This window comes from Oryzias latipes, chromosome 13 (genome assembly GCF_002234675.1).
Source record: "Oryzias latipes chromosome 13, ASM223467v1".
In the NCBI taxonomy this organism is placed as follows: domain Eukaryota; kingdom Metazoa; phylum Chordata; class Actinopteri; order Beloniformes; family Adrianichthyidae; genus Oryzias; species Oryzias latipes.
Window position 1 is genome coordinate 13,122,571 of NC_019871.2, and position 15,802 is coordinate 13,138,372.

A 15,802-nucleotide genomic window follows, 5' to 3' on the forward strand; every position below is an offset into this window, starting at 1 on the left:
ATGCAATGCAATGCATTTACTAATTAACAAGGAAGGTTAAAAAGCCAGGAATTCTGACGATAATGATATTTTCAATCCTAGAATTTTGCCTTCTGACATCTGTCATTCTGGAAGGCAAAGAGAAGTGAAAGATTTTAATATTCCTGACGGAACAAAAACTTTCACTTCTCCGTGACTTACAGCCTTCTCTCAAATTAACAGAAGTATTAAAAATAGGGTATTCATAGCGTTCCATAGTAGGTGTTTTGCAAATCCTCTGACAATTTGTGTCCATCCTGAAAAAAAGCTCCATTTCTGTTTGCTCTCTTCTTCAAGGTTTACACTAAATATTACCACAACACCTTTATAGATTATCACCAAGTTGTGCCATTGTAGATATTTTTTGTGTACCTTTATTGAGAGGATTACATGTTACATACACAAGGAGATACATCTAAAAATTATTTAATAAGCTCTACATAATGAAAAATCAATTAGAATGAAGCAATAACTGTTAACAAAATGAAAGTGAGTGAAAAAGAGCAAACATTTGTAACATACAGTTCAAACCTTTTTTTTCTCCTAAATATTAAACTGAGGGATTCTTCTTTGTTGATGGACAATTTTTTTTTTTTTGGGGGGGGGAAACAGGAAGAACAAAGAAGAAATGAAAACGTCTTCCTGCCACAACCCACATCGAAAAGGCTGTTTAAAACACTGAAACCTCAAACAAATTGTCCGTGTCATTTCACATCTAGACCTGCTGAGGAGGCAGACCATGTAACAGCTCGTCATCATCCCAAAGATCAGGTCAGTTTAAGAACTTTTTTAAGGTTTTTGATGCACACATTACAGGCTTCTTCACCTTAACTGTACTACAACGCATGGCTCACGGCATTGTTTTTCTTTTTTTTATAAAATGGGGTCATGGCACTAAGCCAGTGGAAAACTGAACGCAAACTTTATCTCACAGAAGTTCCTCTGATTTGCTCACACACAAAAATTCTCTCGGGTAATTGTGTAAATTTAAACAATAAAAACATAAAGTTACATGAAGTCTTGTGTGTTCTATGGAAATTGTATTTGTATAGATGTTCAGTTGAATATATTTTTTATTTTCCTGAGCTTTACTTTCACCTACAAAGTGCCAATTTGTCAGACATAAAGTAAGACAAGGTAAAAAGAAATTGCAAGCATGCCTTTTTGTTGTAGCATTGTCTTGACTTTATAGACATTTTTTTCAGTCTATTTTATTTTATCTAAAAAAATAAACCAACCAACAACTAGACCAAAGCTGCAAATATTTAAGTATTAGTAAACCACACACACTAGAAAAACATCAAATACTTACAAGCTGTTTTTCCATTAGAATTTGTCAAATTTCTTTAAAAAATGCCATATTAACTTGATTTACATCAACCTGTGTGATCAATGTGGCTCCACACACTGAAAGATACAAAATGTTGCATCTGATTTTTGAGGTCTGTCTCGTCTAAAGTTTGTAGTTTGTTTGTGTTTTGGCTCTGGTTTTGACCTATTTCTTTCCTTCTTGTTAAACAGACGCAGAAATGGACTTAAATGCCACTCTGTTCCAAAATCCTGATGGTCAGAGCCACACTAACAGCACCTGCTCCAGGGACAACGTTTTGAAGACGGTGGTTTTCCCCGTTCTGTACTCCTGTCTTTTGCTGGTGGGGTTTTCCCTCAATGGTGTGGCGGTGTGGGTGTTCTTCCGCATCCCTTCGCGGTCCCACTTCATTATTTACCTGAAGAACATAGTGGTGGCAGATGTCATCATGACTTTCTCGTTCCCTTTTAAGGTTTGTAGTTCTTGCAAACACCAAAACTTTTGTTTACAAGTTGCAGTTAAAAGAAGAAGCTGTTTTTATTTTATTTGAATTTTAATGCTTCTTTTGACTGTAGATTTTATTTAATATCAAATAAGACCTTAATTTCTTTTAAGGTTTCATAATGAACAGAGCTTTTTTATTGGATCTTTTGGACTATCTTGTAGGATACAACCTAAAATATGAAACCTTCTTTTTCCTCCAGGTGCTGTCAGACTCCAACTTGGCATCCATCAGCGTGCGAATATTTGTGTGCAGAGTTTCTTCTGTGCTGTTTTACCTCACAATGTACGTCAGTATCCTCTTCTTTGGCCTCATCAGCATTGATCGCTGCAGAAAGACCCTCAATCCCTTTAGAGGCACTAACTCTGCCCGGCTGACACGCAGGAAACTTCTTTCAGCGGCCATTTGGATCATCCTGCTGCTCTTGTGCCTGCCCAACATGATCCTTACATGTAAAGACCCACCTTCTTCACATTTCTCGTGCAGCGACTTGAAAACAAAAGCAGGGCTGTTTTGGCACGAAGTGGTAAATTATGTGTGCCAAGTGATTTTCTGGAGCAATCTGGCGACCGTGATCGTTTGCTACACTCTGATCACCAAAGAGCTGTACAAATCCTACTCTCGCACAAATTCACACATTGCTGGTGGGACTGATGCTTCATCCTCTACTGGAGAAACATCTCGCAAACCCGATCAGAGAAAAAGAAAATTAAGTGCAAATGTCTTCCTGGTTCTCGGGGTGTTCATTGTGTGCTTTGTGCCATTTCATTTTGCCAGAGTGCCCTATACAATAAGCCAGACTCGCAATGTTCTCTCTGCTTGCAAATTCAAGCTTGTCTTCTTCCAGCTGAAGGAAAGCACCCTTTTCCTCTCCTCCCTTAACTCTATACTTGATCCGCTCATCTATTTCTTCCTTTGCAAGTCCTTCAGGGACACTTTGTTCAAGACGCTGCATCTGCCTCCTGGTACCTGCAGCTGGATAACAGGGAGGGAGGCAAATACAAGCCAACAAATGTCTACATGTAATTGAAATAAAAATTTAACTCAGGATCTTCTTCTTCCAGTCTTTTAGTCTCCTATGACAAAGTTCTATGTGACTTTACAACAAAGCTATGTGAAAAAGAACAAAAGTAATCATCACCTGTGGAGAGCCATCCATGTTCACAATGCGTAGGTTTTTACTTTGTGTTTATACATTAAAACCTGTATCTACACAGTAATTATTGTTATAAAAGAGAAGTGTGATGTTGTCGTTTTGGTAAAATAAAATAAAAACTTCAATATTTTGATATATGTATTTGAGAACTTTAACTAAAAACTGTTTAACAACAGCTTCAGATGCCTCTTACGTTATAAATAATGTCCTGACTGTAAACATTGTATATTTTTATAGTAAAATTCCCTTCTATAAGTGTTAGTTGTAGTATTTGTAGTGAGACTTTTGTCTGATTTTCTTACAAAAGGCAAACTGGAATAACAATAAAGCAAGGATGGTCGGACTCTATCTTCCAAGAGATTTTCAAATCTGCAGTCTGTTTCATATGTACGGCAAAAGACCTGAAGCTGTAATGTCCTTAGAATAACATTAAAAGAGGAAGTTTCTGATCCCGTGGTTACCATGACCCTTTCATATGGTCAGCAATCTGGTTTGTCGGTTTTAAAACCTCATTTGTCTCAGTGTATCTGCTCTGATTTACTCACAGAAATCTCATACAGGATGATTCATAAAACTGAACTATCTCTCATCGCTTGACGCTTGCTTTTGGGGATGAGTTGTGGTTTGAGAAATGTTGTAAACTAGGTAGCCTTCTTCATTTCATTTCCAAAGAAAAATAACTTCAGCTTTAAAACTCAGAGCTAATCACATTTGCTATTTGAATTACTCCACCTGAACCAGTGATAGATTTGCATCTCTCAGGTTCGTTAAGCTGACAAGGTCTGTAATGTATTATTTCACTCAATCTCAATCTCTCAGGGCGGACAGCGTGGAGTTCATGTCATCATTCTCTCCGGTGAGTGACTTGATGTGACTTTTTCACAACTTTTCCAGATGAAAAAATAGGCAGTAAGTCATGAAAGTAGTCAGATTACTGCAACCTAATGAAAAAATTAGTGTTTACTAAAGTCATCAATATTTTCTGCAAGAGGTTTGACTCTTTCTGTGCATGAAACTGATGACAGGACAGAATATATTTTGTTTTCTATGTAAAATGCAAAGGTCTAAAACTGGCTGTAGTCTGTGGTGAAGGCATATAGCACAAAAGCATCTTAATATTTCAAAACTAGGGATGTAATATACTAATATATCAATAAAACATGTGCACCCAGGCTTTAGTAATTACATCATCTTCTTCCAAGGTTTTTTGGATATAAATATAGGTACAGTTTATATGTTTTTTATTTAATGTATACTGTAAAAGGATTGTCAATAATGGAAATGTGAAAATACTGAAAAATAAATGCAATTTGTTTAGTTTTTCAAAACCTGAGATGTAATGACCGAAAGAGATTATTCTTCTCTGAACGGTCTCTCTAAAGGTTGATTCATTCTACAAATAATTTTAAAAAAAGTTTACTCATAACAAGTTGTAGTTTTTTTTTCTTTTATATAAAAAAAACAAAACAACAGCCAGTAGGTGATTTACAAAGTGGAAATGTCCGGTTCAGATTTCAGGATGCATTCAAATGCTATGGTTGGTAATTTATCAGCAGCCACAGAAAAACATTTTTCTGACCTAATGACAAATGGAAATCAGCCACAGCTGGGCACGCTGAAAGTCAATAAAGCAAACGTTCTTCTCAGTGTTCAACATGGTATCCTGTCTGGCTCCTGCCACCACAGACTCAGATCAGTTCCACTTTTTCTTGTTGGTCAAAATGTTTCGTGTCATTTGTAAAACGCTTGTTTTGACTCTTTTCAAAACTGACTGTGACGAAATGTGCTAATGGTTCTTAGGGGTTTTTTGCAGTAGTATCTCAGAAGCATGTTTTGCTCATAAAACAACAATTCTGTCTGATTTTTAATATGAAATGGACCATTTATTATATTATTTGATGCATCATATATTTATAATACTTTTCTTTTAAATGACATTTATTTTTCTTTTAGATTCTGACGATGCAAAACAACTCCTCACATCCCACCACTAACTGTACCCTGTCCAGCACTGAGACCACACATTTATTGGTGGCTTATTTGTTCTTCTTTTCATTTCCCATTGCATTTCTACTCAATGGAATAGCAGCATGGGTGTCTTTTCATCTCTCACCTACTTCCACCTTTATAGTTTACTTGAAAACCCTGGTGGGAGCTGATCTGCTCATGACACTGATGATCCCTCCAATGGCAGCAAGCATGCTTCCTGGAGCGGCACTTGAGGTGAGGAGCTTTAACTGCCGTTATGCCGGTGTGATCTTCTTCACCAGTTTGTACACAAGCATCACCCTGATGGGTCTTATCAGCCTGGATCGCTTTTTCAAAATCGTCAGACCACTTGGAAAAGGGTTTGGACAAAACATAACCACCAGTATTATAATGAGCTCTTTGGTTTGTGTTGTTTTATTTGGAAGTACGGCTATCCCAACTATAGTTCTAACCGACCAGACTCCTGAAAATGCAACAAAGGATATTTGTATGTCCATGAAAGGTCCGGCTGGAAAGACTCTCCACAACTATGTGGTAACTTCTATGGAGATTCTGTTCTGGCTCATCACTATAATGATTGTATTTTGCTACATCTGCATCACCCTGACAGTCATGCAGTCCTTCAGAAACTCTGGGAGTAAGAACAACCAAGGAAAAAAGAAGACAAAACTGCGAGTTTTCTCCATCCTCCTTGTATATTTTGTGTGCTTTGTGCCACTGCACTTACTACGCATTCCTTTCACCATACATGAAACGTTTGACACAAGTTTCTGTACTCCAGAGGGACTTCTGATCGCTCACCAAGTGTCTGTCTGGGTCTCTTCAACCAATGCTTGCTTGGATCCTTTTCTCTATATCCACTTGTGCAGGGAGTACAGAGAAAAGCTGGATAAGATGGTGAAAGACAGCATTGTCTTTGTTAAGTCGCATTTCCTTACAAAAAAATCTAACCAGTAAAAAAATGAAAAAGTAACAACCTAAACAAAAAGGATTTTTTTTTTGGCTCTTAAGAATTAAATATAAGTTAAAAAGAATACAGAAACAGAGAATTAGTCTGAGGAGCTGCTTTGAAATGTTTGTGTTGTAGAGCCATCTAGTGTCCTAAAGAGAATGTGCATTTGTTGTATTTCAAAGTTTTCAATTAATGTATATCAGACATTGAATCATATATTGTATAAGCATATATTAAAATGGTAAATATTTGGCATGCACATTTAGTTAGAAGTATAACAGAGAAGCTTTATGTTTAGATTTCACAGTCTGTCAGATCTAAACATTTTGAAATGTTGTTTCTTTCGAGAATGCAGAGTTCAGGAGATGTGATGTAAACATATATACAAATATAGAACTTGTCCTTGTTTGCATTGCATGAGTACGCTGTTGTAGTTATTCATCTGATTTTGTTTCAATTTATATACATATTTCTAATGTTGGTAAATAGTTAAATAGATGATGAACATGTGAAACATTAAGGAAGTTTGAAAATCGTGTTGCAAATTTGATTTGACTTTATTATGAACAATTTTTGCACTTAAGAGCAACACTATAGATAGCATTCATAGCACTAATTATGGTACACACAAAGAAATTAGGAAAAAAATCTTTGTATTTTCCAGTTTTTTCAAATGTTTTAATAAACAACTATGGGGTTTTGTTTTGGCAGCTTTGCTCATGTTTGGCTGAACAATGATACCTTGTGAAATAACAGATGAGTTTCAAACATCCTGAATGTGTCTGCAATCATCAATATATCAAGTGTTAAAGTTTATGCATTTTTTAAGGAATCTATTATTCTTCAGAGTGTCAAATGAGGACATACAAAAAAAAAAAAAAAACATTTCCAAAATCTTTTTAAAGTCTCCAACTGAATTTCCAAAAGTTGCCGGTAGATCGGTGACCCATCCGCTTGACTCTAAACCACATATTATTTGGAGTTACAAGATCCAGAAGAGACTCCAGACATAGTTTAATAGAAAAACATCAATAAAAAATTAAAAAAAAGATTTAGCCCATACAAGAGGAAGAAACAAATTCTACATATCATGTTTTAGGGACTGCCGGTGTCTGAAAATGGACTGAAGATGCACAGAAAGACTGTGTAAGAGAAAAAAGACCCACCAGACTCAGGTGGAACTTGCATGAAATGATTGTTGACCACTGCAAGGTAAAAAAACAAAGGTTGTTTTTTTTTACATTTTAAAGAGAGCTGGAATATTTCAGATGAGTAAAAATGTGAGAAATTGCAGATAATTAGCAAAAGTTATTTTGGTGCTACTGTAGTTTAGACTTTGACAGTTCTGTTACAGGAACGACAGAATCATAAACATGTGAATGATGAAGTGTGTCCACACTTCTGTATACAAATGGGAAATTAGTCAGGAACAAGTCAGAGACTAGGGATCCCTCACATCATTTAGCTTCTAAATGATGCACAGTTTCCATGGCAAGACATTATAATTTAATGCTCCATTTCCTGTACTAATGGCTCACAGCATGGTGACCTGCATCAAATAAGAAAGAGAGTTTCTGTTTCTAAACAACCAATAATTAGTCTACAATTTTCTATAAAGCAGGAACACAGAAATCTCAGATAAGTTGCAATCCTTCATTCAAATGTTTGCCATAGTCCTGCATTCGTGTTGAGTTCACTGTGTCAGTTGGAGCATGACGTCTATATTGTCTTTGGCAGGATCATAAGTTTCCCTATGTTTGCATAAGTCCTGACAAATTGCCACTGCAAACACGATTGAAACGTATATTTGTTTGCCAGGAAAATCAGTAGTGTTTCTTAAGCACCTACTATGTCGCTACATTGTGACACCAATCCATTTCACCCCTTTGTGCTCAGGAAGAAACAGCCACATCAAAAACTGTAAGTTTGTTTTCCCATCTATTGGAGTTCTCTGCTCTTTTAAAGAGTGAAGACAATAATTGATTCTATAATATTTCAATCTTTATTAACATTTACAGAAATGCCATACGTTTTTGTAGTTGTTGCACACTCGTTACAATAAAATGCAAAAATATATTAAGAAAACATTTAAATAGCTTGTGTAATGGAAATATATAATTCCATTGTTAATCGAATACTTGTAGTTTTTCATAATAAAATATTTTCCTCTTCTTCTGCAACAATGTTGATATAGTCTGGAATTTTTTTGTCCCAACTTTAACCTGTGCAAACATTTTATTCATAGCTCAGACACTGATCTTGTGACATTTCCTATTATTTGCAAATCTGCAATTTTTTTTGCTTTCACACTAAACAAAACTGTAAGTGAAAATCTTGTTTGATGCTTGTGAAAATGCAACTTTTCGAATCCGCTTGGTGCCATGTGAGGTCACAGGGTTGCAAGAGCCTATCCAGCTACTACTTGGGCAAAGACAAGAAATATTTTATTTAATATATTTAATAAACAAAAGACCCAATCTTAAGAAACACAGTGTTTGCTATTACCGTAAATCTAACAATGAATATTAATTACATTTTGTACTTTTTTATAAACACTAATATATAGAAAATGTGACATTAACCTCTTTAGAGTGTGGATGCTTTGTACTTCTACTGTTCTAAAATGAGCAGACAATTAGTTCAGTGGATTTAGTTGAGACTTGTTTCTTTTGAGTAAGCTTCACACCATTGCAATGCATTTAGATCAGTAAAAAGAGTCAATCTATTCCCTATTCTAACCCACACATCAGCTCCTTTAGGAAATATTAAAAAAAAAAAATTCACAAATGATAAAGCAATATATTCTATTTATGAAAAAAAATTAAAAAGATATTGAATGAGAATAGCAGAATTGAGTAAGACTTTAAAGTTGTCCTACTAAACTAAAGTTATCCCACGATTTAGCCTACATTTTTATTATGGCATTCTAGAGTTCTAAGGTTAATCGTTTAATTGTAAAAATCTATTTAATCCTTTAAAATCAAAAATACAACAAATAATCCTTTTTTTTATCTTAAACAGCCTCCAACTGTGATTAAGACTGGTTGATAATGAATACTTTTTTGGATCTACGTTTAGATGCCAACAATCAAAGTGAGTGAAAACAAAAAATAAAATCCATATTGTGAAATGTTTTGATTGCCAAGCAGGATACTTAGCTGAAAATGTCTGTTTTCTCTCCTCAGGTGTTGTGAATCAATCACTTGAGGTGTCTTACAATGAATCCACATGTAAACTCTCATCTTACAGCCCTTATTTTGTCCCAGCTCTCTTTTTCATGACATTCCCCATAGCTTTATTTTTAAATACCATGGCTGCCCTGGTGTCCCTGCATCTCAAGTCCACCTCCACCTTTGTGGTGTACCTGAAAAATCTCATAGTTGCCGATATTGTTTTGACCATCATGATCCCAGTTAAAATTGCAGGTGATTTGCCTGGTACTTGGGAGGCGTTATCTATACCCACATGCCGTTTTTTCAGTGTCATTTTCTACAACACACAGTACACATGTATCGCTCTGTTGGGCTTTATTAGTCTGGACCGTTTCTTCAAGATCATGATGCCGCGCACAAGATTTGCTCAGAATCTGACCGTTAGCAAAGTGATTGCAGGCTCTGTCTGGGTGATCATGTTTGGAGTCACAGGTTTGCCAAATATCATTTTGACCAACAAAACAGTGCCCAGTGCCCAAATTAACGGCTGCATGGTGCTAAAAAGCCCAGCAGGAATAAGGTTCCATGAAAAAACAACACTATTTCTGAACGTTTTCTTTTGGATTGTCAGTGTGACCATTGCGGTTTGTTACATTTGCATTGTAAATAAAGTCATCCAATCTTACAGGAACTCTGGAAGCAACAACAGCCAGGGCAAGCAAAAAATCAAACTGCGAGTTTTTCTAGTTATCATTGTATTCTTTGTTTCTTTTGGTCCATACCACATTGTCCGGATCCCGTACACTTTTCAACAAGTCAGCACTTCCTCCACGACCACATGCTCTCAGATTGACATACAGATCAAGCTCGCGAAGGAACTCACCCACTGGCTTGCAACAACAAACATCTGCATGGACCCCCTTCTCTACGTCTTCTTGTGTCGAGAGTTCAAGGAGCAGCTGATGGCGCTGATGAAAAAAATCACTCACAGGATTTAACAAAGCTCTAAATCAACAATACGCCATTTGTCCATTACCGCATGTAAAAGAAGTAGATGTTCAACATATTTACGGTACTATTAAATTCAGCTCTGTGGTGGATAAAAAACTAGCAAAGGTCACTCTGCATGTCACACAAAAGACATACAACTAACATTTGCATTTTTATTGTACTCTATTTTTTGTGGTTACTGCTGAAGTTGGCCACGCATCATCATGAAAGTTTGCAAGACTTCAGATCATACCACACCATGCTCACTACTGTAGTGGAATGTACTGTTAAGATACATTTAAAAAATATTCACCAAGATCAGAACTGCTTTTACACCTCTCTGTCACTTCTGTCCATTTGTTTTCCTTAAAGAGTTGTGAAAAAAATTAAAAAATAAATTTGAAACGACAGCTGGTGGCTGTGGCTATGTTGCTTGTTTTCTGCTGTGTGCATTCTACCAAGCTCCCACATCTACTGGTAATGTGTGGGTTTCAAACCACAAGTCTACTTGCATTTAACACTTAGCAAATGCCTACTGTCAAAACAACCATGCTGAATTGGGACTTGGTTGTGGTAAACACAGGGACGTCACTTATCAGCTTCTTCTCTCCCTTTTGTGCATATTTTTGGCTCAATCCCACCGGATGTGCTGTTGGAGAGTTCTCAGAAAGTACTATTTTTATGACAAAAGTTATGAAGGCATCGCTTGTTCATATTTGATTTCTATGAAAGTGTGTGTTCACTGTTTAGGAGAGACAGCGGTTAAAGGACAAAGCAAATAACCTACTTTACAAGTCTGTTTGATGCATGTTCTACCTCAATGTGAGTTGATTATTGCTTTGATTAGGTTCTCTGGTGGCTTACTGACTAGAATTACGCTGTCTGAACAGTGCAGGAGAAAAAAATTGTTATCTGACATTGAGTGCATTTGCAGGAGGTCTTTGCATGTAAGTTAAGACCAAAAAAATGAGCGTTTGCATATCAACAACCACAGAAACTGACTCAAGCTAGCGGAGGCAGAGGGACTGGCACAGAGCAAAGAAAGCTTCTCAGCAGACAATTAGAACAGGAAGCAAGGAAGGAAGGGGTTTTTCACCCAGAGGAAGGCTGGCAAACTTATTGGGGTTGTGACAAGACAGCCACACAGTAGCTGCAGAGACCACCCATTGCAATAGATTCCAAACACATACACACACAAAGAGCACACTCTTAAATTCAGAGAGAGCTGAGGGGAAACACTAAAGAGACAGTTTTCTGTGTGTTTAAAGCGATATTAGATCCATTTATTATTTTTCTTGAAGCTTTTTGTTTTGTTTTCTTTCTTTTTAATGTCATGACTTGCCTTTTATCCAGAAGAAGAAAAGGGAATTGAACAATCTACCGCTTCCTTTTTTTTCCCCCTCTTCTTTCTTTAAAATTTGCGTCACTGTTGTTGTTTCAGTGTCCCATCTGGTTCACGATAAAGTCTTACGGTAAGACTCAACTTTTTCCTTCTTCGTTCTCTTAGATAAAGAACCTGTTAAAACAAAAAAACAAAAAAAACAACATTAGGATGCACTTCGGCTTCTATTGCACCTCCTGTTTGGTTGTCTTATTCTAATGTTTCTTTGCAAAGACAACTTGACAAACACTTTATCAGGCACAAGATAAATGCTGTAACGTAGCCTAAAATGTTTTTACATTTTTGGGGACTTGGTTGATATTCTGAAAATGAATCAATTATTGGTACAATTTTCCACTGGTTGATATTTTTTTGTATGTTATGGGATGTTTCTAAGATTGTGACCAACATCTTTGGCACTTTAGTATTTAGTAACTCATATTTATCTGAGCCCTGTGTTTGGTTTGACAGGAGCACTTCACTAATCATTTGCGTGTGGTTTTGATTTTTTGCTGATGGAGGCTGTAATATTTCTGTTCTTTTTAAAATTGTTTATCTTTCAACGAACCACAAAGGAGAAGATGAACGGCACCTCGCTTAACGAGTCCTTCAAGTGTGAAAAGGACAATCGTGTGACAGCAGTGGTGTTCCCATGCCTGTACAGTATCCTTTTCATCGTGGCTCTTGTTCTGAATTCTATGGCTGCGTGGGTCTTCTTTAAGATCCCAAACAACTCGACATTTGTGGTCTATCTGAAGAATGTGGTAAGCCACCGCCACAGGGAACCCAAATGTCAAGGCAGATACAGAAATCACGTGCTTTTTCTGCACAACAGGTTGTGGCCGATTTGCTGATGACCCTGACCATTCCGGTGAAGATCTTGAGTGACGCAGGAGTGGGGCAGCTGCGTACTTTTTACTGCCGATACTCTGCTGTTCTCTTCTACATCACCATGTACATCAGCATCCTGCTGCTGGGCCTCATCAGTCTGGACCGCTACCTAAAAATCGTCAGGCCCTTTGGGAAGTGTGTCCTCCAGCGGGTTTGTGTTGGCCAGCTGCTGTGTGCAGCTGTTTGGGTGCTGATGCTGTGTTTGGCACTCCCCAACGTCATTCTCAGTAATAAGGAGCCACGTATCTTGGGAAACAAACTCAAGTGCTCCTCCATGAAGAGCGAAGCTGGCCTATATTGGCATGAAAGATTCAACTACTTCTGTCAGGTAACTAGTTAATGAAAAAGTTATAATATATTGTGTAGATTTTCAACCAGTTTGTAGTTTTATCAGTTTTGTGATTCCACAATTGAAGGCACAACAAAACATGAAGACCATAAACTGCTTTATAGTCAATAGCTGCATTATTTTAAAGACAAAAAACAGCATATAAAGAAATATGAATGTGTCAAACACGAAGACCCCCTTCATTTGAATGGTGAGAAAGTAGAAATTATATATTTTGACTAAATTTTAAATGCTTAATTAAGTCTTTTAGACATCTGTTGTTGGTTGTTCCTAATTTTCTTCTCTAATTTGATATAACACTTTTTCATAATTGAGCATCATTTACAGCTGAAAAAAATGTAAAGACCCACTCCAATGAAAATAATGTTTTTGGTGTTTTTAATGTGTTATTGTAGCATTTTCCTTATGATGAGGAGATGTAAAAAGAAAATGAAGATTAAAATATAAGGTTTGATAGTTCACATACAACTCGCCGTTTTTATTGCACCTCTAATGCTAGCTTGGGCTTGTGAGGGGCTGTTAGCTAGCAGAAGAGAGTGTAAACAAAGAGATGATAGGAAATTAGGGCAGGCTTTCCTCGACACAGCAGTGTCCCACTCCCACACACACACAAATCGAAGTTCTGATGAACTGCTGCCGCTCTACACAAATTATGTCCAAAAAACAACAGTTTTTTTTTTTTAAATGTTGCCTAAAACAGCATAATTATAATTAAAACACCTCTGGTAACACTTTTAATATAGATCAAAAGATTATTGGAGTATCACTATAACCACATCGAGTGCCTCATTAAATGTTGTTTTGGTTTTCAGGTTGTCTTTTTTGGGACACTTGCCTTGATGGTGGTTTGCTACACCTTCATCAGCAAGAAGGTGTATGAGTCGTACAAAGCCTCAAAGAGCAAGTCCCAAGCAGCCCGTCGCAGAACCAAAGCAAAAGTCTTTGTAGTGGTGGGGGTGTTTGTCATCTGCTTTGCCCCTTTTCATATGGCCCGCGTACCATATACTCTGACTCAAACCAGGGACCTGAGGATTGATTGTCATGCAAAGAATGCACTATACATTGCAAAGGAAACCACCCTGTGGCTGTCTGCCACCAATGTCTGCTTGGATCCACTTATTTACGTTTTCTTGTGCAAGGTGTTCCGGAAAAGACTGACAAATACAATCTGTAAAGCCACCTTGGAATCTCCAACAGCAACGTCGACACAGATGCAGATGTTACCAATCAACCACACTTCTACACTGTCACACAACGGAGTATCACAGTTACCATCTGAACACAGTGAATAACTGTACATGACTGAGCTTGATTAGCATGATAGACTGTTTGCTGTAAACAAAGTTTGTAAGTCTTGTAAAAATTCCAAAAATAAAAAATGAGCTCATTGGATTTAGAGGAATTTAGAGGATGAAAGAAAAAGGGAAAGCATTCTGCAGTTGTCGTTCCTTTTCATGATTTCTATTTTGGTTCCGAGGAAGTGCTTTTGTCCACTGTTTGTTAACTCATCAAAACACGTTTCCTTGATTTGCTTACTGTCAATTTGAACATCCTGCCCTCTAATCTTGTACAATATGCGTTTCTCCTTTGCAAGACTTTGGGTACAGAGTGACCATCTTGACACAAGCAATTTCCCTCTGATTACCTCTGACTGACGGGAAATGACTAAGCAAAGAAACACAAGGCTGCAAGTGAAGCTGTTGAAACGTCTGTAAATATTTAAATATTTTTAAATGTATTTTTACCATTGTTAATAATAAGTTCTATTTTCCTTCTCCAGCTAAAATTGTATTATAGTAATTTTCAGATTTTAAATTTGCTCTCATTTTAATAAATAGTCATTACTAAACATTTAGAGTGGTTTTACATTTGTATGCAGGGGAACCACATAAATCAGACTGGAAGTTTAAATCAAATGTAAGACAAAAAGAAAGTGAAAAAATAAACATGAAAGCAAAAAACTGTGTTTTGTTTTTTTTGACAAATGTTGCAGCTCAGTAGCGCTGGGGCACAGATAATCAAAGCAAGTATTCAAAAACGTTCTTTGTATGTTACTTAGATACAACATTCTTTCATAGATACAAAAATTGCATTCTAAAAAAAAAGAAGAAAAAAAAACATGCATTCAATCTTCCTAAAAGATAGACTGATATGTGCTTAGTAAAACAATTTAAACTCAAGAAGAAATATTAAAACAAATTGTAAATTTAATTATGTATCAATCAGAAATATAAATGTTTATTTACATAGCAAAAGTATAAACAGATATCTTAGTTATTCCAATTTTATGAATTATTTGTTTATATATATATATATAATTTCTGATGAGCACGGTTTGGATGGGCACGCGGGAGCTGTCCAGTGCTGAAAATCATTCCAAAGCCTGCAGTGATCATCGAGAGAGGAACAAAGCTCTATACACTTGCGTGTATCAGGAGATTCGCAAGGTTTGTGGTTATTGTAAAAGTAACTATTTTACACTATACCATACTAAAGAAGACGGAAAAGAACTATAATTCAAGAAATATTAACTCTGGTAGTTTATAAAATGCACACTGATGTCCCACTTGTCCTGCTTTTTTGCGGTCGCTGTGCCGGTCCATTGTGGTGAAGAGAGAGCTGAGTCAGAAAGAAAAGCTCTCAATTTACCAGTCGATTTTTGTCCGGAGACTCACCTATATGGTAATGAGCTTTGGGTCATGTCTGAAAAAACCAGCTCCTATATATAAGGAGCCAAAATGAGCTGGCTCGGTCATCTAGAGAGAGCTCGGAATAGGACCGCATCATGAGGAGCCAGTTGAGGTAGCTCAGGCATCCGGCCAAGTCCTACTGGGCGGAGATGCTGGATATCGAAAGTCCCCCCCAGAGGAGCTAGAGAAAGTGGCCAGGGGAGAGATGTTGGAACGCAGATGCGTGAAAGAGAATGGATTAGAAATTGGATCGTCCATAATGAAAATACATTATGTATTTGATAATTCAATAAAACAACATTTCAATTCCTCATCTGTTTTCATTTTTTTTTAAATAACTTTATAGAATTTTAATTTGTTGTGGTCTTCTTGCACAAAATACAAAAAGAATTTGCAAAAAAACAAAAGGTTGACCAAAAGGCT

General features: G+C 36.7%; 3 protein-coding genes across 4 annotated transcripts; all 3 read left to right on the plus strand.

Moving 5' to 3' along the window:
• The first annotated feature begins 640 nt into the window (after positions 1-640).
• Positions 641-3,328, plus strand: p2ry12 (purinergic receptor P2Y12). Its single transcript, XM_011482491.3, has 3 exons — positions 641-789; positions 1,540-1,799; positions 2,032-3,328. Exons 2-3 carry the CDS (start codon positions 1,548-1,550, stop codon positions 2,857-2,859), a joined length of 1,080 nt encoding a protein of 359 aa, XP_011480793.1. The 5' UTR covers positions 641-789; positions 1,540-1,547; the 3' UTR covers positions 2,860-3,328.
• Positions 3,329-3,553: 225 nt separating this feature from the next.
• Positions 3,554-6,809, plus strand: LOC110016210 (P2Y purinoceptor 13-like). The gene is made up of 2 exons (XM_020708227.2): positions 3,554-3,841; positions 4,939-6,809. Exons 1-2 carry the CDS (start codon positions 3,773-3,775, stop codon positions 5,929-5,931), a joined length of 1,062 nt encoding a protein of 353 aa, XP_020563886.1. The 5' UTR covers positions 3,554-3,772; the 3' UTR covers positions 5,932-6,809.
• Positions 6,810-11,194: 4,385 nt separating this feature from the next.
• LOC101156516 (P2Y purinoceptor 12) lies at positions 11,195-14,650 on the plus strand. 2 transcript variants are annotated; one of them, XM_004075626.3, is made up of 4 exons: positions 11,195-11,540; positions 12,025-12,213; positions 12,285-12,668; positions 13,502-14,650. In XM_004075626.3, exons 2-4 carry the CDS (start codon positions 12,031-12,033, stop codon positions 13,979-13,981), a joined length of 1,047 nt encoding a protein of 348 aa, XP_004075674.1. In that variant the 5' UTR covers positions 11,195-11,540; positions 12,025-12,030; the 3' UTR covers positions 13,982-14,650. The 2 variants fall into 2 exon arrangements, with proteins under 2 accessions (XP_004075674.1, XP_020563887.1); XM_020708228.1 differs by lacking the exon at positions 11,195-11,540 and having other exon boundaries at positions 11,551-12,213.
• Positions 14,651-15,802: the final 1,152 nt, after the last annotated feature.